Source organism: Notothenia rossii (assembly GCF_949606895.1).
Source record: "Notothenia rossii genome assembly, chromosome: 7".
Lineage (NCBI taxonomy): Eukaryota > Metazoa > Chordata > Actinopteri > Perciformes > Nototheniidae > Notothenia > Notothenia rossii.
The window spans coordinates 37,219,605-37,246,143 of NC_136905.1; the positions used below are offsets into that span (position 1 = coordinate 37,219,605).

Below are 26,539 nucleotides of genomic sequence, written 5' to 3' on the forward strand. Positions count from 1 at the left end.
TAAATTGTATTTCACCATTTGCAATCATGGTGCAGTATTGTGTTTGTGCAGGTTGCACAAATACCAGCCTGTCAGGACATCGAGTCCACAGTTTCCCTCACCGGAAAAGGACCGGAGCTAGCGTTCGTTCCTGGGTGCGTTGTGCATCCACCTCCCTGCAGCACATACTCTCCACAGCTCTTTGTTTCCCCCTGTCTGTGTTGTTTGTGTGTGCGTGGTGGCTGTCACTCCTGGCTCCCGGCTCAACCTCCACTCAGCTGCTGCAATCAGCTGTGCCCCCTCCCTGACTACACACCTGCTTTCCATCAAGCCATTTACAACGACATATCAACGGAGGCTCCACAACCCTTTCTCCGCCAGATCGTCAAGTATCAGCCGTATCTCGCGTCTCCCCTCCGGTACACAGCACCGTAGTGTAGAGTTGCATTAGGTAACGGGAGATACGGCTGATACTTGCGCATTAGTTTCTGTTATGGATCAGTACCAACAGTCCTGCCAGTAACGTTACTATATTATCAATGCTACTTTAGTTATAGCCTGATATATGATAGCTAACTTCACAATGTTGTGATGTGACGTTAGCTAACATTCTTTAGCTAACGCCGGTCACTCACCAAAATAGCTGCCAGTTCTCCACTGGTTCTCCTCACACCACAGCTCAATTTCTCTCCGATGGCCGTTATTTCTTCTAATCCTTGGCTGCTCCTGGTCTCTTGGACGCCTAGCAGGCTCATAATTATAAGGTTGTGGTCCGTCATATGCATTTGAATATTCATGTTCAACTTCTTCTGTGTCTTCTGTGTCGAAACTAGCATTGGGATCCATGTTTATTAATACGTTACAACGGCCGCTCTCCCCCTCGTTTCCCCCATGTTACGTCACACGCGGGAGGTCACGTGCAGAGGCTTTTTTATGCAGAAGCATGGGCGCGGGAAGGGGGGTGCTGAGGGCGCTGCAGCACCCCCTAGCGGCAGGCAGGGGGTGCGGAGCTCCCCTGTCTGAATTATTATTTGACGGTTATTGCTTCTCCCGCTGTGCATAATCTGTGTAATATGTAGCCAATAAATTCCACATTGTTGGTAAAATAATATTTTGGCCTGCCCCGAATGTTTTTTCTGTAGCCCCGGACAATTCTACCTCAATTATATAATACATTCACCGTGCTTTACGTGAGCCTCATCAAGATACTAGAAAGGACGGCAGGACTGTAATTTCCCGTGTTCAGTGAATGCGACAGAGGCAAGACACCAGACCAATCAGAGAGTTGCATTGAAATAAAAGTGTGCTTGTGTCATTCAAGCTCGCGGCTCTGTGTGTGTGCGGAAATAGCGCATTTAGTGTGTGTGAGAGAGGGGGAGAGAGAGAGGGACCGGTGCACTGCCAGCAGTAGGGACCGTGTTGTTAGCATCTGGTTAGCTAGCTGCACTAACGGACATACGGAGCTGTTTGTTCCACAACAAGCTGGAGGAGAGCTCTCCACTCAGGTGAGCTAAAGGACTCTGAGTGTTTAGATAGTTAACTTTAGTCTAAGTTATCTCAGTGGGTCTCAAACGGTTTGGTCAAAAATTATTCAAAAGATTATTTCCGCGGCACACCTTCATATGATCATTAATTTATAGTTATAAAAAAAATAAGAGAATAAAGGAAAAACAGTTATGAAATACTATATGGCAGTAAAACAAGAATACAGTTTGAAAGGGGAGTGATTTGTAAAATTTCCATAAAGAAAAAGAACATCTGCTTACAGTTATGTTTCATCTGGGTGTTGAGAGATGTATCCATAGAACTCTTAATATTGCTCTCAAAGTGCACCAGATTGATGCTTTTAACTTCAACATTTTAAAAAAATCGTCCCGGGGGAGCATCCCCCCGGACCCACCTAGAGGAGGTGAGGTCCGCTCCCCACTCGTAAAAAATAGCACTTTACCCCTGCCTATAGGCCGTGAGCTGATTATCGAGCCTTCATTGTAACAGTCGCGGGTTTACTGTGTGTTTGCGTGTGGGGAGTTTTTTTGTGCGTGCTCTAGTGCCCGTAATAGTGTTCACTGGAGTCCAGCACCTCAGCACCCCCACTCAAAATACCTTCCCGCGCCTCTGTGCAGAAGTGAAAATGTCTTACAAAAACGACGCCAGATGTCACTGTAGTGTATATTTCTGTATATTTTTTTCAAATCTAGTGTATTCATCATTTTCCTACACATTTATTCACAGGTGTCTTTAACCTGGAAGTTGCTCTTTAAAGAGGTTCTTGAAAAGTTGTGTAGAGTTGTAATGGGTGGCGTGTGATGCAGTGGGTTGAGCGTTGGTGTTCGGATCAGGGGAGCACAGGTTCAAACCCCACTGCAGTCAGCATGTCGTTGTGTCCCTCAGACACTTCACCCCAAATTGCTCCTGTGGGGATTGTACACAGTATTGAGTATGTAAGTCGCTTTGGATAAAAGCGTCTAACAAGTGACATGTAATGTAATTACTGGTGTTTGTATTGCATATATTTACTAATACGTGTTGCTATTTATAGGATTTATGAAATTAAATTAAATTAATTCTGTCCTTTCCCCGCTCAGAGACCCAGGTCGTCACACACATCTCTGATTGTCTAGCGGACATCTCTCAGTGGATGTCTGCTCACCACCTCAAGCTCAACCTTGACAAGACTAAACTGCTTTTCCTTCCGGGAAAAGATTGTCCCACTCTTGACCTAACAATCAACATCGGCACCTCTGTTGTTTCCCCGACTCAGACTGCAAGGAATCTGGGTGTGACCCTAGATAACAAACTGTCCTTCACTGCAAACATCGCTGCTACAACCCGCTGCTGCAGATACACGCTTTACAACATCAGGAGGATACGCCTCCAGCTGACCCAGAAAACAACGCAGGTTCTGGTCCAGGCTCTCGTCATCTCACGCCTAGACTACTGCAACTCCCTCCTGGCTGGTCTACCTGCATGTGCCATCCGACCTCTGCAGCTCATCCAGAATGCAGCGGCTTGTCTGGTCTTCAACCTTCCTAAATTCTCCCACACCGCGCCGCTCCTCCGCTCCCTTCACTGGCTTCCAGTAACTGCTAGAATCCACTTCAAAACATTGGTACTTGCGTACCATGCTGCGAATGGATCAGGCCCTTCCTACATCCAGGACATGTTTAAACTGTACACCCCAGCACGTGCACTCCGCTCTGCATCAGCCAAACGGCTCGCTGCACCCTTGATGCGAGGGGGACCCAAGTTCCCATCAGTAAAAACACGTGGGTTTGCTATCCTGGCTCCAAAATGGTGGAATGAGCTCCCCATTGAAATCAGGACAGCAGATAGCTTGCACATCTTCCGCCGCAGACTGAAAACTCATCTCTTTTGACTCCACTTCGAGCGATAGAATTATTAACAAAGAACTGCTAACAGAGCACTTATATACTAATAAAGGACTGGCTTATCTATAGCCAGTTGAGTAGCACTTGATATGTTTTAGCTCTATGAAACCTGATGTACTTATATGATTCTGTTTTCTTCAAGTTGTATTTTGTTGGTCGAACGCACTTATTGTAAGTCCCTTTGGATAAAAGCGTCAGCTAAATGCAATGTAATGTAATGTAATGTAAAGATGGTTTTGTCTTAACTGATGTGTTTTACATTTCAATTTTATCATACATTTGATCTTACTTACACATTTGTGCACACAGGGGTAATGTTTGTTTGTGTGTGTGTGAATTTGAATTGCCATCAAGACACACACTATGTTGGTCCTTGTCAACACGGGGAGCCGCTACTTGCCAAGTGTTTTGCATATTTTTTCAAAGAGCCGTAATCAAAGGATCCAGAGAGCAGAGGGAAGTGTTGCTATGTTATTGTCAGCATAAAAACTTCTTTGCTTTTATCAAATATTCTCTTGCACCATATTTTACACAATCTGTTTATAATGCATTGAACACAATAGATCTATAAAAGGAACACCACTATTTGTTGCACTTTTAAAAATAAAATGTACTATTAAAGAAAAAACTTCAATGAATACAAAAATATTGACTATATTAAATATATATATGATAGTCTAATACTGATTATCGTGATTGCTTTTCCAAATAAGTTACGTGGCTCATTATTATATATTTAATGTATAAATGTTTTCCATTGTTTGAAAACCAGTGTAAAACAGATTCATTAGAGGTCACACAGCACAATCTTTCTCTACATCCATGGGATATTATATTTTTTACGCCAACATCATTACCAATAATAAAAGGGGTAATATATCCCTGCTATCTAAAAAGGGCAAATCAACATTTATTCTCTCCCTCTCGGTAGCAAACAATAATTGGTTCGAAACAACAATAGCCAATGGCATAATCAATAATAAAACAGCTGAACATTGAAATATTTTATATTGTTCCTATTTGTCCATGTATGCACCTTTATCCTTCATGAATAACAGTAATGCAACAATAGGGAGGAGATGTTTGAGGTAAATACAGTCAGCCAGGTTCAAATTGGTAAATTACTTCTTTTTAGATTTGGGGTTGATTTTGATCAGCAGAAGCTCTGATGCATTTTCATTGGTTAAATGGTTTGTTACTGAGTTGAAATGGGAATTTACAGAAAATAAAAATACCAACAGTCCCATCTGGGATAACTGCTATGAAAGGAGACTGACTTGGATTAAGCGTTAACTCATATAAATGCACGTTTTAGTATTAAAGAAACCAACGCTGTCATTTGAACGTCAATCAAGCCTGAAGCCACAGAGATCTTCTGTTACTGTCCTTTCTTCTTAGAGGAAGTACAGAAACACGTAATTCTGGATTTGTATTAATGTTTGAGGTGCAAGTTTCTAGCTAAACGTAATTGAGAATGCAGTTTAGTTCTGTGGGAACATAATTTTTAGGAGACAGGGTTGCATACAGCCATGAGCTCGAGCAAGTCCAAAATAAATGATTATTTCTTTCCCCCCCCTCTGCTCTCTCACGTATCAAGCACATCATCCCAATAAGCTTTATGCGTGTGATTTAATCACCATGCTGGAGGTGTTCCCCCCATTTGTCCCATGGCTAATGCAAAACAATTGATGCTTGTACAGCCTGGGGACATGCAGCTCAGTGCCACGGCCATTTGAGGGACTATTGTCTCTGCAGCAAAATATCCCCACAGTATACACAGAAGGTGAAGAAACAGCAACCTCTTTTGTAAGAAGCTATTTTATTAGCTAACAAGCAAGACACAGCAGTGGTGTGTGTTTGCTTATTAAATTATTCAGTGTTATTGTAGCGACAGTCCATAGCGAATGTCCCTGTTCGAGATGAGTGACAAGCCTCAATGCTTCAGAGACTATCCCGCGCACAATCTCCATAATTATCCACCATTACACTGGTATTTTGCAGCAGAAGTCAATTATTACAAAAACATTAAGTATTTTGTCTTGTTTTCCTTGCTGTGAATAGTAATTGTTATGTGTGGACACATCATCTTGTGGTTTTTGTAACAACCAAACAGAGAAGTTGTTCCTGATTGGCTGATGCATGTACATTATTATCACACAGTGGGGCTTCAGCACCTTCATGCATTCATGTATTAAAACAGCTACCTACTTTAGTCGTTACTTGGCAACATTTCTAGTTACAGTCCACTATGATGCATGCAGTTGAAGTGTAGTGCTGAGCAGCCTGCTACAAATAAATACGGGGCACTATTTTTCCTTTATTGCATCATCAGTTACAAAAAAAGGATACTATAATGAATATGTTTAAATTGTATTGTTATAGTTTGGCATATTGAATGTATTCTGAGTTTTGGAAGATTCATACTTATTCTCTTTAGGACGCTGGGTCTAACCATGGATGTATAAAGAGAACTTAATACAACGTTGGAGGCGGGGCGCTGCTAAAACATATGAAAGTTGTTCAGTGATGCATCAAGATAAAATGTCTAGTGGAGCACGCAGCATGCTCATGAACTGTTCGCCGGAGCCTCGCAGCGGAGTTACTGCGGAGTGCATAAAGCAAATCCTTCACGCGATAGCAGAGCGAACAGGTACGGGAGGGTTAGTTAATCGATCGCAGATGACGTTGTGCTCGCGGACGGATAAAAAAAGATTGAACCTAAATGGGTCGCGAAATATACTCTGGCGGACGTTAATATACCTAGGCGGCCCGCCCAAGTAAAGTCTATGTGTGGGAAACCCTGAGATGGCTGTTCCCGGGGTTTTAGACCATAGTTGCTTTTGCAAAACTTGAGCTAACTGTTAACTGTAGCTATATTATTTCCAGAGCTACCAACAACTCAACGCCCAGAAAAACAGCCTCCAGGCAATTTCTTTAATGTCTTAAATTTAAACTCTGGAATATCGTACACATTGCACTTTCAAAATAACACAACACATAAAGCTAACTATCTTACAGGTAGTACTGTACAGCTTTTTGTGGAAGTATGTGCTTAGTTTACTCAGTACGCGTACTGTATACCCTTTAGTATATTGGTAAGTCTTACTCACTATATACTGTTACCATTGATAAGTTTAGATTCTGGTTGGCTGCAAGGTGTGCAATATCTCTTTTGTATAAAGAGAGCAAAACACACAGTTGTTTATTGAGAGTTCTAATGATTTCAGCATTATGAAACTGAGAACCATCTCAGCTAAAGTATGAGCAGTAGAACCATTTTTAATTTGAAAATAGCATTTACTGCTGTGAAGATGCAGCCTGCGCATCTGAGGGACAGCGGAAGGGGAATGCAGAGAGGAAACATGACCATGGAAAATAAAGACACTGCTAAAGTGTGAGACAGACAATGGTGGTTAGGAAGCCTACAGAGGGAGGGGTAGACAGAGCACTATTCAATATTATAATATTCTGGTGCATAATGCAGTCCTACGCAGAAACTTCCCATTGTTTTCTGGTTTCAAAACATCCATCAAACTTCATTGTATTGAGTCAGAAACAGACACTCTCACACATCTGCATGGTTGTATACCACTGGAGGTAAATGTAAAAATATATTTATTTTAAATGTATTAAAACCAAAGCTTGAATGATTTTCGGTTCCCTTCACAACATTCTCTTCGCTTTTCACAACATAAATATTCACAACACGCTCAGGAGGTATGATATGAAGTGAGATTTAAAACCAGAGCTTTTTGAAAAAAGGTGTTTGGCCTGGAAGCATTTTAGAGTGATGTCGATGAATACCAGCCACCTGAGATAAATGAAAGGACAGATATGGAGTAGTAACCACTCTGCCAACAACATTGGCAATTTCCTTTTTCTTTCATCAACATTACACCTGTGAACGTGTGATATTCTAGAGAAAGGTTGTTTTGTTTTTCTATCGTTGGTGAGAAGTTATTTATCACAGCATTTATTTGTAGACAATGCAACACTTTTGTTTTTGCTCCCATTTTTCATGAGATGAACTCCTTTCTATATACACAAAATAACAATTTCTCTCAAATATTGTTCAGAAATCTGAAAAAATGTGTGATAGTGAGCACTTCTCCTTTGCCGAGATAATCCATCCCACCTCACAGGTGTGGCATATCAAGATGCTGATTAGACAGCATGCTTATTGCACAGGTGTGCCTTAGGCTGGCCACAATAAAAGGCCAATCTGAAACGTGCATTTTTGCTTTATTGGGGGGGTCTGGGGGGTCAGTATCTGGTGTGAGGGTAAGGATTAGGGTTAGGGTTAGGGTAATGTTGTGAATCGAGTGGCCTGTGTTCATCATCCATAACATACGCCTGCCCATACCATAACCCCACCACCACCATGGGCCACTCGATCACAACATTACCCTAACCCTAACCCTAATCCTCACACCAGATACTGACTGGTTTTCGGACCCCCCCAGACCCCCCCAATAAAGCAAAAATGCACGTTTCAGAGTGGCCTATTATTGTGGCCAGCCTAAGGCACACCTGTGCAATAATCATGCTGTCTAATCAGCATCTTGACATGCCACACCTGTGAGGTGGGATGGATTATCTCGGCAAAGGAGAAGTGCTCACTATCACAGATTTTTTCAGATTTCTGAACAATATTTGAGAGAAACGGTTATTTTGTGTATGTAGAAAATGCTTTAGATCTTTGAGTTCATCTCATGAAAAATGGGAGCAAAAACAAAAGTGTTGCGTTTATATTTTTGTTCAGTGTATGTTAAGAGTATAAGAAATATATGCTATTTTGTAATTTCTCCAACTTGACACTAAGAAAGGGAGGCTGTGGCTCAGTGGTTAGTGTGCTGGACTTCGAATCAGGGGATAGCTAGTTCGAGTCCCACTGCAGTCAGCTTGTCGTTGTGTCCCTGGGCAAGACACTTCACCCCAAATCGCTCCTGTGGGGATTGTCCACAGTACTGAATGTATGTAAGTCGCTTTGGATAAAAGCGTCTAACAAATGACATGTAATGTAAAAGAAAGAAAAGCTGCAATTAGCAGGTATCACCCGTGTTTGGAAACCAACCTATCCCATAATGCACACATGGTTTGGACCAACAGTGTCTGACCTGCGGCAGTAACTTATGGCTGCAGAGGAACCTCAAGATGGGTAGGATGATTAACAAGCACATATGCTGCGTCTTACACCAACTGTTGTTTTCATTAATTGGTGTAGTGAAATGATAAAGAGACTGCAAATCTCACCACAGCACTTTTCTAATGAATCGCAGGAGTGTGTTTCAGTTGAGATGGAACACACTCAAACATATTAATCACAGCCGTGTCCCTCTGTGTGAACAGTACCTGCGAACGCATGGTGCCTACTGCACAGATGGATGAAAACGAGGTGTGAAAAAAGCTACATCTCAAAGCTGTCCGAGTGCCATGGATGGATTGCAAGAGAGAAAAAACAATAAATGAAACTCTAATCAAAGAGATCTAAGGCCGTGACGTTTTCAAACGGGGCTGGATTAATACAGAACTCAACTTAACTTCGCTGTCACACAGACTGATACAGGAAGTCATCATTCTTAAATTGCCTTTTGCTTAACCGGACTCCACCTGTTCAACTTTCAACACACTTATTAATTTATCTGTATATATCAATCTCACACCGTACTTCTTACATTAATAAGCAATTACTCTAGTCTACACACGTAAATCAATGATTCAAATCAAACTTACTGGGCCAGCGAATCTTAGAGACAAGCTGTCCCTGTTGTCTCTGTTAATAAATGATGTCTCTGTTAATGAATTAAAGTAGAAAGTTTGCATATTTGAAATTGAAATGTTTAAAGAAAAAACTTGATTCTAAACATAACTTTGACAAAGTGTTCTGCTTTCATGAAAAATGTTCATATTCCCTCTGGTTAAAAAAGCATATCATTACTATAAGTCTTTATTTGTTTTATTTTTAAACCTTACATTTTTTAATGTTCAATAATTAAAAGTCAAACATTTCTGACCTCCTTCTGACAAAAAAAAGAGGAAGAGGGATGACCCATGAGGAAGAGAGGGAGGAGGAAGAAGACTATAAAGAAGGATGGAGAAGAAGAGACAAAACAGCTTTAGAACATTTAACTTGTGAACCTGTTGCTTTTATATTTTGACTTGGTGTGTTTGTTATTTTTTTGGATTCTAGTAAATCCTCTATTTTTGTTGAAACCTTAATAAAACCGGTTTGTACTTTGTACATTTCGACCCAATTCCTGGTCTCTCTCATGGTCTCTGAAGGTATCTGTTTGGGCTTAGAGTGAGGTAAGAACACCCTTCCCTGGAAAAGGCTGACAGTAGTTGATCATTTGGATTTGAAATTGTTTAAGGAGAATAGAAACCCTGCTAAGGTTAAACTATAGTTTCACTTTAGTTACTGTGGTTGATGTGGTTTTGATTGATGTTGAGATATGATATAAGCTCTGCTGATGTGGAAATGTCACTGCTGTGATATTAATGTTTGACTCTGGGTGTGTTTGATATTACATTTGCATTGTTTTGATTGGTATAGCTGGGGATCAAAATTGGGGTTAGGGATTGTGGGCCCTGAAGCTGCCCTAATTACACAGGGTTTCTCCTTCAGGGGCAGTTTAGATACTGCTCTGGGGTTCTACCAGCCCACCAACACCTACTACATCATACACTCCGTTTTGCTATCCTGGTGGTCGGACATCCGAGGCTGACTTCAGCCTTGGATGTCCGACCGATAGGGATACGACGGGCAGCTTGGTGTTAGAGGCCACGCTGTAAGCACCCCCCTAAACAGATTACGGTGATCTTGCGCGTATTCTGGGGGGTTTAGTCCTAAAAAGATTGGACGGCCCTTTTCCGGAGCCTTATCAGCACCGGAACTCGGTATCAGACGGCCTAGATATTAACATTGGTTGTTTCGAAGTTAGATTCATTTTCACCATTTCCTGCTTTTCTACATATAGAATATATTAGGGACTATGGTGTTAAAAAGACCAAGAAAAGTGTGTAATGTATATAATGAGTGTGCAAACTTATCTAGTATCCTATCCATGTGAACATGTTTTATTTGTGGGTGGACCTCACATCGCTGAGGTGCACCCCCGGGATTCACAACCAATAACAAATATTTGATAAACTCCTCTCTCCTATCTTTATCTTACCGAGTCTGCATTCTTTCTTGTTATTCATGCATATTTTACTAATCACTCCCCTTTTAAACTGTGTTTTTAATTTTTTACTGACCTATAGTACATATTGGAATGATTTTTTACTTATTTTTTACAACTATATTTACATAGATGACCAAACCGTTTGAGACCCACTGAGATAACTTAGACTAAAGTTTACAATCTAATCACTCAGCGAGTCCTTTACCTCACCTAAACTGACGTTATCTCAGCCTCTCAGTCCGACAGGAGAGGACTCTCCCTCTCCTTATTGTTGAAACAGCTTCTAATCTCCGTTAGCACCAGATGCTAACAACAACCCCCGTAACTGGTGCGCTCTCTCTCTCTCTTTTTCTCTCGCTCTCTCTCGCTCGCACACTCACACAAAATGCGCTTGTGCCACACACACACAGACGCTGTGTGCTCCTCCGTGGCGATGACCGCTTGCGTAAAAAAAACAAAAAAACACATTTGAAAAGTGGGGGGGACACAAACGGGATTTTGAAAAGTGGAGGGGACATGTTCCCCCCTGTCCCCAGTGGAAATTACGCCCATGGCTATTATACACTATTAACTTTAAAGGCTTCAGTTTTTCTTCTTCTCCTTTGCTTGCGAAAGTGTTTCTACTGCTTTACGTCTAGCAGTGTTTCCCAGAGATCTGAAATATACTTGTGGTGGTAGCCGTGGGGGGGGGTTGTTAGTTCTGTTAGTTTGCCGGAGCCTCGCAGCGGGGTTACTGCAGAGCGTAAGCGCAGAATTGCGCCGCATTTGCGCATGACTGATGTGCCCGGTTCTACGGGGGTGCATAACGGTGCATTGCACCCTCAGTTGAGTCGTTATGCACCCTCATTTGAAAAATTGAAAGTGAAAAAAAAAGAAATGTAAAGTGAAAAGATATATATATATATATATATATATATATATATATATATATATATTAAAAGTGAAAAATATTACATATATAATAATAATAATAATAATAGTAGTAATAATAATAATAATAATAATAATAATAAGAAGAAGAAGAAGAAGAAGAAGAAGAAGAAGAAGAAGAAGAAGAAGAAGAAGAAGAAGAAGAAGAAGAAGAAGAATATAGTTGAAATAAAATTAATTGCAATTGTGGTTAAATAATATTTTCTGGTGCATTTATTTGGTCAATTTAAACGGCAGCCTAAGTAACGTTATTATGTCAGGTGTGCGTGACCTGTGTCGCACGTTTGTCATCTGCAAGGTGCTTACACAGCAGTCAATGATGGACATCAGAAAATGGTTAAAACAACCAGCCCTTATCGCCAGCAGTACTGCATCTACTGCAGGTAATAACAGTTCAGATCATGGGGACATTACGTTACCACTGTCGTGGACACTAACGTCCTCCCGCCCGACTTGCCGGCATTGCCCGCCTCGCCCACGGAGGCGGAGCAGCTGCAGCTGTCTTCGTTGCCCCAAACACCGCCACCCCTCGGTGGCCCGCAAGTGCCAGAGGACCTCGGCAAAACAGAGCCTGCCCAGGTATATTTAAAAAAGTACCCAACTCGCCTGTACAGGTGCTCATTTTGCAGCTCATGGTTTCAAAACAGAGATTGGCTGGAATATTCCTGTAAAAAAGATGCCATCTTCTGCTGCTATGCATGTAGACATTTCGGTCTTAAAAGGGGAGTGATTTGTAAAATATCAATAAAGAATTACAGTTCTGTTTCATATGGGTGTTGAGGTGTATCCATAGATCTCTTCATTTTGCTGTCAAAGTGCACCAGATTGATGCTTTTAACGTTAATATTTCAAAAAAAATCTTCCCGGGGTGGCATGCCCCCGGACCCCCCTAGAGGAGGTGAGGACCCCCCTAGAGGGTGTTAGGTCCACTCCCCACTTATAAAAATAGCACTTTACCACTGCACCCTCTATAATCTCAGATGCACCCTGAGTCATTTTGTTCTGGAACCGGTCCTGCTGATGTGCAACAACATGTGACTCCTCTGTTTCTTGTAAGGTCTCCCTTTCTGTTGGTCGCTTGTTAGCAGACCCTTCTTACGATAGCAGAGCGAACAGGTACAGGAGGTGTAGAGCGAGGGATCATTGTCCACTAGTTAATCGATCGTAGATGGCGTAGTGCTCGCAGACGGATACAAAAATATACTTTGGCGGCCGTTAATATACCTGGGCGGCCCGCCCAAGTAAAGTTTATAGAGGTTTCTCAATACTCTAATTTCCCCTCCTCGACTCCTCGGTCCTCCGGTAGTGACCCGGAAATGGATTTCAGCGCTCCATGTTGAAGGACATCTCATTCCTCTAAATGCACGTCGAGGACCGAGGATCGAGGAGGCTCTCTGGAGGAGCTCTAACCGAGGAGACACTGATGGGTCCTCCACGGCCGCATTTCCGGGAACGGTGGAGGCTTGACGCACGGCCGGACTTATCTCAGCCAATGACAGCTCTGCATGCATCCCCTGGATATTATTTTAGATACTGCTTTCATTGCGACGCAATGTTTCCAGTGAGAAAAGCTGTGAGGTCCGTGCAGAAAGCAGAGCAGTGTGTATAATATATATCACTCAGTATAACAGGCCTACTCTCTTTATTTGCTTTAGTTTAGTAGATATCTACAAACAAAGAGTCAATATTTTTTTAAGACCATTTAGTGCTTCACATAATAAAATACAAAACGGCTGTAGCCTGATTATGCTTTAGGAGCTGTAGGTGTGTGTGTGGTACAGTGTGTAGGTGCGTGTGTTGTACAGACGGGTTTCAGTTGGTTTGGTGTCCTATGCTTACTTTTAATACTTGTAAATACAACTTTTGGCCCGTAATTTCAATTCCCCATTTCAACGACCAGAGAGTCTCTGATTGTGTTACGTTATTATGAGAGTGCTCACATACTTATTTGATTCTGAAATTGTATATATTTATATAAATGTATGTGTGTGTGTGTGTACTGTATATGTCCGCATCTGTAGCTAGCCTGTTATTGTCTCATTATACCGCACTGTGAATTAATTAAAAGTAAATATATAAGTCGTCATGAACACATCTGTCCATCAGACAGAGGGCTGCTGTGCCTCCTGTCATCATTAATGGACGTCTCTTTAAAATGACCGCTCAGAGGAGAGGAGTTCTCATTTCTCTAACCGCCTGCTGCTTCCCCTCCTCTCTCCTTGGTTCCCCTCCTCAGTCCTCCGCTTGCATCTCCTGTGGGCGGGACTAAGTATCGAGGGTAGGACTCGAGGAAAGGAGTCGAGGAGGGGAAATTTGAGTATTGAGAAACCTCTTATGTGTGGGAAACCCTGGTTATGGTATGACGTCTTCGCAAAAGGTCTCAGTAGTGTTTTGAAGTGAGAAGTTGTCCGTGAGCCCCGTGAGTCGGACCCCCCCACAAAACGAAAACTCGTTGGTTCTCCACGAATTAAACAAGTCACCCAAATCAGTGTTAAAAAAGTGGGAGGCGCTGAAAAGTAGCTAATTTGCATGCATGAGGTATATATAATTTTTACCATCAATATGTACATATTTTACTGTTTTGTTTGTTTTCTACTGTTAATATGAATATGTAACTGTTTATGTTTATTATTTTTTATTTCACTGTTATTTCATGTACAATGCCTTCTTTGCATGCTGCTGTGACGAAAACAAATCCCAAATTGGGATCAGTGGCTCAAACAACAAAATGGCTGGGGGAAATTTTAATGTGGAAGAAAGTTGTCTACCAACTGACTTTGAGCCATTGAGCCACAATGCTTTTGCAAAAAAGGAGATGTTTCTTAACTGCATGTGGCACCGGAGTTACCACAAACTATGATAGCCTAGTTATTTTAGAAAGAGATGCTTATTGATGAAATGCATTGATATCTGTCAGAAAAAAAAGTGAAAATAGCATTAACCTGTCTTAACCATAAAGGTAACATATAAAAAAAACATCTATGGTTTGAAAAACTATTTTACCAGGTAGGGAGAGTCAATACCAAGATGCAATATGGTATATTAAGGATCTAATGCCCGAACAAAATCAAAGTATACTAAATCAATTGTATAGCGCAGCAAACATAAGAAAGGTTAAGCCTCTTAGAGTTGGTTATCTGGTATCTTATGTCAAATATTAGGTACTGTTGTAACATGCCGTGTATACATTCTGTGGTTGCATGCCTCTGCAAACAGCTCAAAGTTGATCATATTCCTTGTCATACCCATGTTGTTATCTGTACAATTCTGGGTGATAGAGCAGTGAAACACAACAGTGTAGAAAAAGAAAAGACTGTATTTAGTTGAATGATATCCAGTTGTAACTAACCTTGAAGAAGGTCATGGTGGAGCCGTCCTCCACCACCCCGTATTCTATCTTTGTCTGCTTGGCCAGGTCGTCAGCAGAATCGATGGGCGACTCCATCCTCTCCACGGTTAGGAAGGCCGCCAGGTTCGCCGTGTAAGAAGAGATGATGATGAGCGTGAAAAACCACCAGATTCCTCCTACAATTCTGGTGGAGAGGGCTTTGGGCATGAGCTCAGATCCTGAACGAGAGGAGCAAAGGAGGGTGGTGAGGCCCGGGACAGCATCAGGCTGGGGAAGGGGCAGCACTCTGCCTGGATCACACACTCACATTCACAGAAAGTGGGCAGAGTGGGCAGCCTCATGGGTTGACGTTAGCTTCCTGCGTGCTAGTAACTGAGTGACTGTGTGTCATTACTGCACCGCCTCTTCTAAAACTAATATTTATTCACTCAGTCACTCCGCCAGAAAGTGCTGAAAGCAATACACTTCTGCGACAAAGTTACTTCTGGAACTTGGTGATCTACTGCTGGCAAGCTAACCGCTAACTTGATAGCTAGTCATTTTTGAGTTTACCTACGAATTCATCTTGCCAATTTGATTGCTGGGAAAACATTTAAAGCACTCTTTTGGAGATTCACTATTCGAGACCTCACTGTCACAGGTTATTATCTGTCATTATTGATTGGTTGCTAACGATACATGAGCTAGCCCTGAGTGCTAACACAGAGGTAGCCTCTGCGGCTACCCCGCTGCAATGGAAATTAGAATATGGGATGGACTGTAAGTAGGTGGTACTGCCATAAGGCTTATCCCAAAACCAAAAAACAAATCACTTTAACAGTACTACTAGTGCTGTGACAGTATACTATTCTAATACAGGGTTTAATAAAATTGGATTGCACACAGCAAATGATAACTTCTCCCTCTTTCAGATTCTTCAGCTCTGTTCCCAAAAAAGAGGATATCAACCTATATTAATTATTTACTTCACTTGCAAATGACTCCATTGGTTGTGGCCATTTTTACTAAATTAATGTATTTGGTTTAGAAACCTATCTGACATTATTGGTGGTTTAACAATATAATGTTGTTTAGCTTTGCACAGCATTAGTTACTTATTTTTTCTCTTACAGTTAATTTACCATTAATACCATTAATGTACCTGTTTAACATTTAAGTTTTACTCACAATGTATGCAGAGCATTAGGGAGCATGTGTGTCTGGGTAGAGTATAAGGTAGGGAGTTTTGTTGTCCAAAGAAAAGGAGGTGGACCTGGGTTATATCAGGACTATTCTCCTCAAGCGGCTTAAGCTATTGAAAGCTGGGATTTCGCACATTCACTCAGAAGCAAAGCCGATAAAGAGTCAGAGAGATAGGAGGTTAAGAACTTTGTACTCCACTCCCTTTTGTGAGAGACTCCCTTTCATCAAACCTTTTCTGTCTCTCTCGCTGTCCCCTGAGTGAGCTGTCTAGTAGAGGGAGGATGCAGCGAGAGACATGACAGTCACATGCAGCCTCCTACTGTTTAAACCCAGGAGCACATCATGTTTTTAGGAATACATTGGCTTACTTACCTGTTAAATCATAACTGATTGCACACACCATTCTGATATCATACAATTACCATTGGTTGAATTAATTAACATGAAAACAATTGTCTTTTCACAAGTAGCTGGAAGTGTTTACTGTCAGCATGCTCAAATAATGGAGCAATGGCACTACACCTACTCTTTTGTAGCACCATGATGCCACTTTTTAATTATGGGGTGTTAAATTGATATATTTGGCAGTTGTAGCCTCCAAACCAGACAGTATGTTGATTATACATTGATTAAATCACTGAATAGTTTCAAAGAACATATACTACTGTATAACTCAGATCTGATGTTTTTTAAAGAACCAAACACATCTGGAATGCTTTCAACATAATATGTATTTGGTAGATGGATCATAGCTCTAATTTGCAATATGGTTAGGCATTTCTCATGCCAACATATTTTACAAATACATTAACAGAAAGTGATTTAGAGTTTAGGCAATCATTGTGTGATTTCAACATAAAGACCCATCCTACTGCTATTCACACAGAGCCCCCCCTTAGAAAACAAATGTTTGGTTGTACCTCTCATAGAGTGGTGCAGGAATTACTTAATATTCAGCACTTCCGAAGTCAAAGTTTTTTAAATAGTTCTTTGGTTAAAAAACAAAAATAAGGTCTGTGGTTAACACAAGCTTAAGATATGAAGCTTTTTTGTCCTACAGCATAACATTTGTCAGTAAAAACCCCAATCTTTATTTCTATGTGTCATAAAAACAGCTGTTGCTAAAAACTGACTAACTCAACTATAAACATCATCAAGCCGAACATTAGTCACCTTTAGCTTAGCGGTTGTGAAACACAACCTTAAAAACGTGATGTAGTTCATTAGCCTAACGTTAGCTTTTTACTTATGGTGATTGCTGCTGCAACGCAAACATTTCCCAAATTGAGATCAATAAAATACATTTTATCTTATCATAATGTGTGGAGATTATCCTGCTGAACAAAACGTGTAAGTATCATAAACTTGTGTTGGCCAAAGAGCTTATAGTCTTAAAAAAATCTAAATCCAATATAAAAATCCCATTGCTTTTTGTCGAGGGAGCTCTTGCGATGCTAACTTTTGGTTCGGGTTCGAACTACGTCATCACTGCCTCATTCTATTAGCCACCAGCCATCCACACTGTCAGAAGTAGCTCCACCACAGTATGGAAGTCACCCAGCACTGGCAACAGCCACCCACTCTGCCCATTCATAAAACCACAAACACAAATCAAGGTAGCAGGCATGAACACAAACATATTCATCAGTTCTGTGAGCAGAGGATTCTGCATATTCTGTTATCAGACGCAGGTATGTTTAAAACATGTTACCAGCTCCATGCTTCTTTTCCTTTTCCCCCTCAGAAACCAGAACAGAAAAGAAAAGAGGGGCAACCCACTCAGAGGAGCGAGTTGACCCAAACAGAGCCTGGTTGGTGCTGACTGTCATGTACCCAAGGTAACGTCATGACCAAACAGCACATCCCACAGTTTTCTGGGGGGCGGGGCAAGCCTCCGGGCAGGGGAGCCTCTCTACAGTGCAGAGCTCACGGTGCCATGAAGACACCGTGAGGTCAGTCTATCCCACCGCCGTCTGGGCCTCAGCCAAATCTTCTCAACTGGTCAACCCTACAAGTATGTGCTGCTAGCTGGTCAAACAAACAACTCTACTTTATTCTCTATTCGGAGTTGCTAAAATGCACGACATTTGCAAAGATCTTACACGGATTCAGTCAAACCAGCCACCATTTTGATGTCAAATCATTTGCATCCTAGGATTCAAATAAATTACAAATCTGTAAGAAATATTAGTAGCTAATTTGGGGATATTAGTACGCATGCAGTATACTGTACAGTAAGTTTGCATGCAACCAGCCAACAAAGGATACGTTATTAGTTACTTATTCCGAAGAAAGATAGTCTATAGACTTAAAGGGTCACTTCATCCAAAAAAACATTTTTCTAACTTACCTCTCCTGGTATGTTATCATGCAGATATTTTTTTTTCACTCACCTACTTCAACGGTAGAGGCCAAATTTGGAATGGATTATTCAGACTGCTAGGAACACTGTTTGAACATATAATTAAATAACAAATACTTTCAGGGCCTCTGAATTAAATCTGTTGAAAAAACGACTTAACCTTGATTTTTTTAACAACTTTTCTATGGTTGAAAATAAACGTTCACAAGTAGTTATAGTTTAATTCAAAAGGATAATTTTCAAACTCTGTGGTATTAATTCATAAAAAACCTTGTGTTTCACTATAAGGTCTTCAGTTGATTTTGAAAGTATTATAGAAACAGTTTTACCATCATGAATCCAAAGTTTTATCCTCTCCACAAATATAAAAATGAATATTCCAAAAGTATTTCATGGTGTTTTCTAATCAATGAAAGCTAATGTTTGTTGTCCAAGGACGTTACATAGACCGGGCTTCTTTCTGCGGATTGATATGACTGCACACAGTCCCTTTATCCTCCTTAGCAATGGTTTTTAGCAAATAATTAACAATCTCTGGTATATCCAAATTGACCAATCAGAATCATGTATTCAACCAAGTTGTTTAATAAAATATTCTCATTCATTTGTTCAATACTGCATTAGAGCATTATTGTCAAAGAAAAGTATTCAAAATGTGGGGGTATACAACCCAAAACAAATCTTTATATCTGGATGTGAATTGACCCATTAAAGCAGCTTTGACTATGGCAGCTAGTTATTTCTTTGCACTGTCCAGATGCTGTGACACATACACTTTATACCATGCTTTCCAAGCCCTACAATCATCTACCTGCTTATTTGTTACATTGACAACATTTTAAAATGCAACATCTCTCATTCTGGCATGCATTGTATCATTAAAAATAATAACATTCCTTTTTCTTATAAACTCTTTCTCAGTCTTAAGATGCAAACTAGTTGAGAAGATACGGCATTGGTTTGGCAGACGGGCCTAAATTCACATTCAATCTCAATCATTCCTTCAATATCAGGTATCCTGGGAAGGGGGGGGGTACACTTACCTGTTCGAATGCTGTAGATAGGTGGGGGAAGGTAGGGGAGGGGTTAGGAAAAGGGTAGCATGCAGGTGCACCATCCTCATTCATCGATCACATCACTCAAATTCCACTCAGTCCATCCTGCTGGACTCTACCAGAAAAGCATCTAGCATCATGCACAGAGGCCCCCATGCATGGTCATGGGCCTGGTCCAAGAGCAAGGTTTGACCCCCAGCAAAAAGTGGGACATGTGCTAGAAAAAAGGGGACAGGCAGAGGCGTCTACCTTGCTGCATGAGAGCTCCAACTCCAAACCAGAAACTATTTAGCAGGGTGAAATTGTTTTCCACTACATCCGAGTCGGGGTTGCAAGGGTGGGGGTTATACCACTCGTAGGGACTAAACCTATGACATTAACAGAGAACACACACACACAGATGTTTATTGCAGTTGCATAAAGACACAGTTGTCATCCTACCTGGGGAGACAGGAGAGAGAAAAACAACGTTACTTAGTCATAAGAAACACTTTAAACCTGCCGGAGGACACGTCCCTGATAAAGAAGCACTGCTATGTTTTCGTGGACATAGCTTAGAATGCTATTGCTAACTGGATTAGTAAATTAGAAAAATGAATTATTGTAAAATGATGATTAGGATTTATTCACTGAATAATCTATCAGTCAAAATAAAGCCTCAAAAATGTCTGCTCACCTGAAACTCTCTTTTCCGTTGTTAAATTGTAATAAGATACGATCCTTGGCCCGATTTTAACACCAGTCATATTCCAAAGGTGGCTTCTCATGTGGGAGTGCTCATATCAAAGGCAGTTCCCCTCAGTAATTTAATCGATAGGGTCTGAAAATAACTCCATTGTCAGCCAAGAAAATAACTAATAATCCTTATAATCTTGGAGGCGCATTCATATTCAGCAGATCAAGCGGTTAATTCCCATCATGCCCACGCCGGCCCGGCGCTCCCCTTCACTCGACACACTCCTCAAGCAGAGAGATTTCTCATTTATTCATATCAAATAAAAGTGACATTACATTAGTAAAGGTTGATTGGTCTACAATTAAGCATTCTGACCTGATTTGGTTTGGGCTGGGGTAGAGGGGGAACTGGGGCCCTATCTTGACTCAAGCTGTTAAACAGACACAAGGGTTTGAATAATCAAATTGCGATGTATAATGTAGACTTACTGCACTGGAAGTCCAAAGCGGTAACCTTGAGTGCATGTAACATCTGCACGCAGGATAATGCAGATGAAAGTGCTACACTGCCGGGTGTCAAGGTTTTATTCCATTGTCCTCTGTTATAACACAGTAGTACTTGGTAGATTACTGTTATACACGACTCTATGTGAAGACGTATGGCTGTATCGATGAAATGAAAGCATCATAACTGTACGCAGTCATTGACTAATGGGCTCTGCCATTATAATGTGGTTAGCAGTGGTGTTTCTTTTCACTCACACACGGGAGGATATTGTGTGGTGTAGCTCAAGGACCCCTGAATGTCCCCCTTATTTCTCTTTTAAGAGAATCCTTGGCCTAAATCAATCCGTCCACTCACTCAATTTGCCCCAGATTTGCTTGCTTGTCAATTTGCAATGCCAAATTGAGTTCATCTGAACTGCGACCGTGCCGTGGCATGTGTGACCCAATCTCTTGCGCAGAGGTCTCCGCGTGTTTCCTCCAATCATGTCAGGAAAAGCCAATTACAGCTCGCCATGAACATGGATCAGCGAAGTTGTCAGCGATGTGCCGGATCGTGGCGGGCTGGACCGCTGCTGGTTGGGTCACAGAATGCTAAACCGTTGCCGTTTACAGCAGACACCACGGCTTAACCCGTCTCTCACTGTGGCCTCGCCTGGCTCGCCTGCTGTCATTTTGATCCAATTACACTGCCCTTACATTATCTCAGATCATCTGTGCTGCAGAGGGAGAAACTTTGAGCAAGGTCAGTGCAGAGATAAGCTCGGGCGGAAAATAAACAGCGGGGAATTCACCAGCTGCGCAGAAACAATGTGAGGCTTTTATCTTCCTACGGGGTCAGGGTCACCCAGCAGAAAGGTCCAGCGATGATGGGCACGATAACGCCAATGTCAGAGGAGATGAATCAGCAGCGAGAGAACGGTCCTGTTGCTCTGTCCCAGCATGAGAGACTATCGGAAAGTAAGATTACATTTAAAAACACAATATGTGGTGGTGTGGCTTGGACAATGTTAATGAATATCGCAAGCTTAATATTTTTTGTGCACTTACAATTAAAACTGGCAAAAAATGTTGTGCAACATTTTCAGGCTCAACCAATAGGTACAAGTCAGATTTGTTATCTCTGGTATACCCTGCATCAGGGTTTTTTCAAAGTATGGGTAGGTGAGCCCCCCCTCAGAGAACATGAGAACAGCCGCGCCCCCCACTCCCAATTATTATTGCTATTATTATTATTATTATTAGTGCGAATGCCGTTTACAACATTCCACTATAGTACTTCAAATCTTTATCCCCCTTATTATTATTATTATTTCAGCCAATACTTTGGCTCTCCATAACTTCAGCTTATTTTCAGCTACAGAAACCATTCCAATATTAAACTATTCAGCCTGTTAAGGAATCGATGGGAAACCTTCAACTTTTTCAAAATATTTTGTACTTTTGGAAATATTCAGCTTTTTAAACTCTTTCTTTTAACATTGAAGTCAATGGGAAGAGCCTTCAAATCAGCCAATACTTTAGCTCTCCATAATTTCAGCTTACTTTCAGCTACAGAAACGATTCAACTATTAAACTATTCAGCCTTTTCAGCAATTGATGGGAAACTTTCAACTTTTTCAAAATATTTCACACCTTTTGAAATATTCAGCTTTTTAAACTATTTTTTTAACATTGAAGTCAATGGGAAGAGCCTTCAAATCAGCCAATACTTTAACTCTCCATAACTTCAGCATACTTTCAGCTACAGAAACCATTCATTCCAACTTTCAAATGATCACAAGACCGTCAGCTATTCAATTCCTATTCAGATTTTTGATATCTTTTACACTTTTTGAGATATTGAATTTAGTTTGGAGCTTGGTAGAGAGGCCTTTTTCAGATTTTAACATTACAGTGGATGGAGCAGCTTGTTAAGTCTAGAGTGCTTTGATCTCAAAACAGAGTGGAGCAGTGTTTAAAATTCTCCCCCAAAAATGTTTTAAACTTGCCATAATTCCAAAACCCTACACTCCTCAGACATATTTTTTTCATGAAAAGCGTAGGAAAACCTCTCCTAGGTTGTAAAATAAAAAAAGATTTAGAAAAAAAATTAAACAAAATGCCTCTTGAGAGCATGCAACAAGTCCAGCTAGCTCCCAACTGATTCCCATGTTAAGAACATCCAGATCTTTCTTCAGAACAGACACACACACACACTCTCTCTCTCACACACACACACACACACACACAAACACACACACACACACACACACACTCTCTCTCAAACACACACACACACACACACACACACACACACACACACACACACACACACACACACACACACACACACACACACACACACACACACACACACACACACACACACACACACACACACACACACACACACACACACACACACACACACACACACACTCTCTCAAACTCAAACACACACACACACACACACACACACACACACACACACACACACACACAGACACACACACACACACACACTCACACACACACACACACACACACACACACACACACACACAGACACACACACACACTCTCTCTCGCACACACTCTCTCTCTCTCACAGACTCTCTCTCTCTCTCTCTCTCTCTCTCCATAGTTTTTTAACGGGTGGCAAAATGGTCAGATATACAACTCAATGCATTCTTATGGGACGCAGTGCTGCAGTTGGTTGACTTTGATCTCTGGACACACACACACAGGTGTTATGATTGGGTTTTATGAGTAGGTGCTCAGGAATAGAAACAAACACTGACAGACTGGACTTTAACAGACTGTCTCAGCCTATTATTTTCTGTCTGATGGAGACTTCATACAGACTTCAACAGGTTCCACATATTTTATACATTATTGGTGACGTATGGTTTTAGTCGAAAAGTTTGCAGTCAAAATATTCTGCTGCTTGCCCAAGCCTTTTTACTTTCTTTTCTCATCTTAATCCAAATTCATTCACTACTACTTACATCTGATATTTAACTCCTTCGGCCTATTTTCAGCTGCAGAAACCATTCAACTATTACATTATCCAGCTATTTCAGGGCATCAAGGCTATACTGTACATGTTGTTATTTATACCTTTTTTTTTAAAAAACCTTTTCTTTTAAATATTAATCTTTTTCTGCATTTTTGTAGCTAAAAGCAGCTACCATTCAGCTAATAACATATTCAGCTTTTTCTGCATTTTCAGCTAAATTCAGCCATAAATGTTCACAGTTTACAGCATTCGCACGCATTTTCTGCAGGAAATGCATTTTCTAGTTATTATTGTTGTTGCTATAATGCAGGGGTATTCAATTGCATTTCAAAGAGGTTCAGTAAGAGAAAATGTCATTAAATGCTCTGTTTTCGCTGTCTACCTTTCTCTTTTTTGAGCACGCCATCTGAAGTTACTCTGACTGTTTCTCTCTTCTTGTCTCGTCTCTGTGTGTGTGTGTTTGAATCTATCGTGCTGACTTACGGACTGCACCGATTTGATTGGCTGAGTAGTGTCACCTCCTAAAAACATAAAAAAGTAACTTTTTTAAAACGTTTTTATCTTTATGTTTTAAAAAAAAAATTTAAACAGTTTTTAAATGTTCAACATTGTGTATGAATCCTTATATGCTCGCGGCAACACACTGAACATCAACTTTGCCTCCTTATTACACTCACCCCTACTTTAGTGCTGGGAACATGAGTCTGCGTCTGTGCACAGGCGGATGATGCCGGGATCAGAGTCCTGCATCGGGTCGGGTACCCGACGGGTCACCCGCAAAAAAAGTGATTGGTATAGTGAGTGGTATTTTCCCCAAAAAAATTCCGAGTTCGGTTCTGGGTAAAACAAAGAAGATGCGGATTGGGTCGCGAGTGACGCATAATAAATATATATTTAAATAATGATAATTTCATTTAATGTTTAAAGATTCCTCAGACCTCTCCCCCGCGGGACCTTGCATAATCATAACCTCTACAGCGCATCAATCTGCTGCTGAGTGCGCCACATTCAAAATGGGTGGAAGAAGCTCTAGCGGAGAATGCATTGTAAATAACTCTTCCTCAAGAACAAAATCCAACGTATGGGAGGCTTTAGGTGTCATCCTAGATGGAGAAAATAACCAACATCCCACGCTTTTAGAGCCAAATACGCAACTGCGTGTGTTAATAATTGCATGTTTTCATCTGCTCATAGGATATGCGGGTTCGGGTCGGTTTGCGGATCTTGTGCCGACGGGTCGGGTCGGTTTGCGGAACTAATTGGCAATATGTGCGGGTGGTGGGCCGCAGGGCCGCCTTAATGCACGGGCTGACCTGGGCTGAAGCCCAGGGGCCTACGGAGATCGGGGGCCTATCATGAGCCAATTAAAAAAAAAAAAAAAAAAAAATTCAATTTTTTTTTTTTTTTATTTCGGGTGTTTTCAAAAAAAATGTAAAATAAACAAAGTCTTGGCTTTCAGAATATGAAACTTTCATTTCCAAAATCACACGATAAATACATTTTTGAAGCTTGTAAAGGGAAGACGACAGCTCTCCCTCGCCACTCTGCTGTTCCACAGCGCCGCCCCCCCTCCCTCCACTGAAATTATGAATGTAAGGTGTATAGTAATCATAGATAACACAGCAAGGTCCGTTACAGTTTGTCTTCATCTGATTTAAAAAAAACAAAGTCTTGGCTTTCAGAATATTAAACTTGTTTCGGCAAACTCAGATGATAAATACAACTTTGAAGTTTGTAACGGCATAATTACAAGCGGAGAACGGAGTAACTTAACGTCACAGCAGGCATAACAATAGCCGGTGTTTCTCGTGAGGGTTTTCCCCGGGAAACAAACACAATACACACAAACGCAAATATACACAAACACACACACGTCAGTATGAGAATATGTTTCACATGTGACTTATTCAAATTGCGAGTGATTGAGTGAAGAAAAAGTTTGAGTGGCGCTCGGAAAAGGAAATTGTTGAGGGAAAAGGAGTTTCGAGACAAGCAGCTGTTACAAAAAATGCCGAAGCTTACAGGCTATTTTAAACCTGTAGGCCAGGATGAGGAGGAAGGACAGATGAGTTCTGTACCGAGCGGTAGCGGTGCCGGCCGCGGGGCCTCGGAGACAAGTAGGCCGTCTGGTTCTGATAGCGATGGAGTAGCGGGAAAGGAAAAACAGACAGGAGGGACATTATCTGTTGGAGGAGATGGAGAGGACGACGAGGACTTGCTACGTGGAGGGGAGCCAACGGCAACCGGACAAATACATGAGGGAGGCCCGATACGTCACTCATATGGAGGAGAGGACCAGGCGCGTGTAGAGTAGAGTGGAGAAGTGCGATCACAGAGCCTGCCGAGGCTATAAATGACTTTGATTTGTTGTTTAAATAGGGGGCCTACAAAAACTATCAGCCCCAGGGCCTGATGGCAGGTTAAGCCGGGCTTGGTGGGCCGGGTTCGGTATTGCACGTTGCAAGGGCGGGAGCGGGTCTTGAAAATCAGACCCGTGCAGGCAGGGGCGGACTGGGACTACAAATCAGCCCGGGAAGCCCCCTGAAGCGCTCTGGCGCCCCCCCAGGGAGGCGCGTCTCACACTTTGAAAACCGCTGTCTTACATGGTATTACAGGCCCGGTTCCAGAACAAAATGACTCAGGGTGCATCTAAGATTAGAGAGGGTGAAGTGTAAAGTGCTATTTTTATAAGTGGGGAGTGGACCTAACACCCTCTAGGGCAGGGGTGTTAAACTCAAGGCCCGGGAGCCAAATCCGGCCCGCGACTTCATTTGATGTGGCCCGCAAGAGCTTGCAAAGAATATAATACGTCCTTATACGGTTACATGCCACTTTACAGACGACATGTCCCACAATGCATCGCGCACTGTGACATGCGCACTGAAGAGAGAATTATTTGCCCTGGACTTCTGCTTTCAGACGTATATTA

General features: G+C 41.5%; 1 protein-coding gene across 1 annotated transcript in view; it reads right to left on the reverse strand.

The window, feature by feature from the left end:
• LOC307047203 (glutamate receptor ionotropic, kainate 2-like) overlaps positions 1-26,539 on the reverse strand; it is a 344,882-nt gene that overhangs the window by 42,878 nt on the left and 275,465 nt on the right. The window contains 2 exon segments of the mRNA XM_079693992.1: positions 14,832-15,049; positions 19,680-19,798. Coding sequence (XP_079550118.1) covers positions 14,832-15,049; positions 19,680-19,798 — 337 coding nt within the window.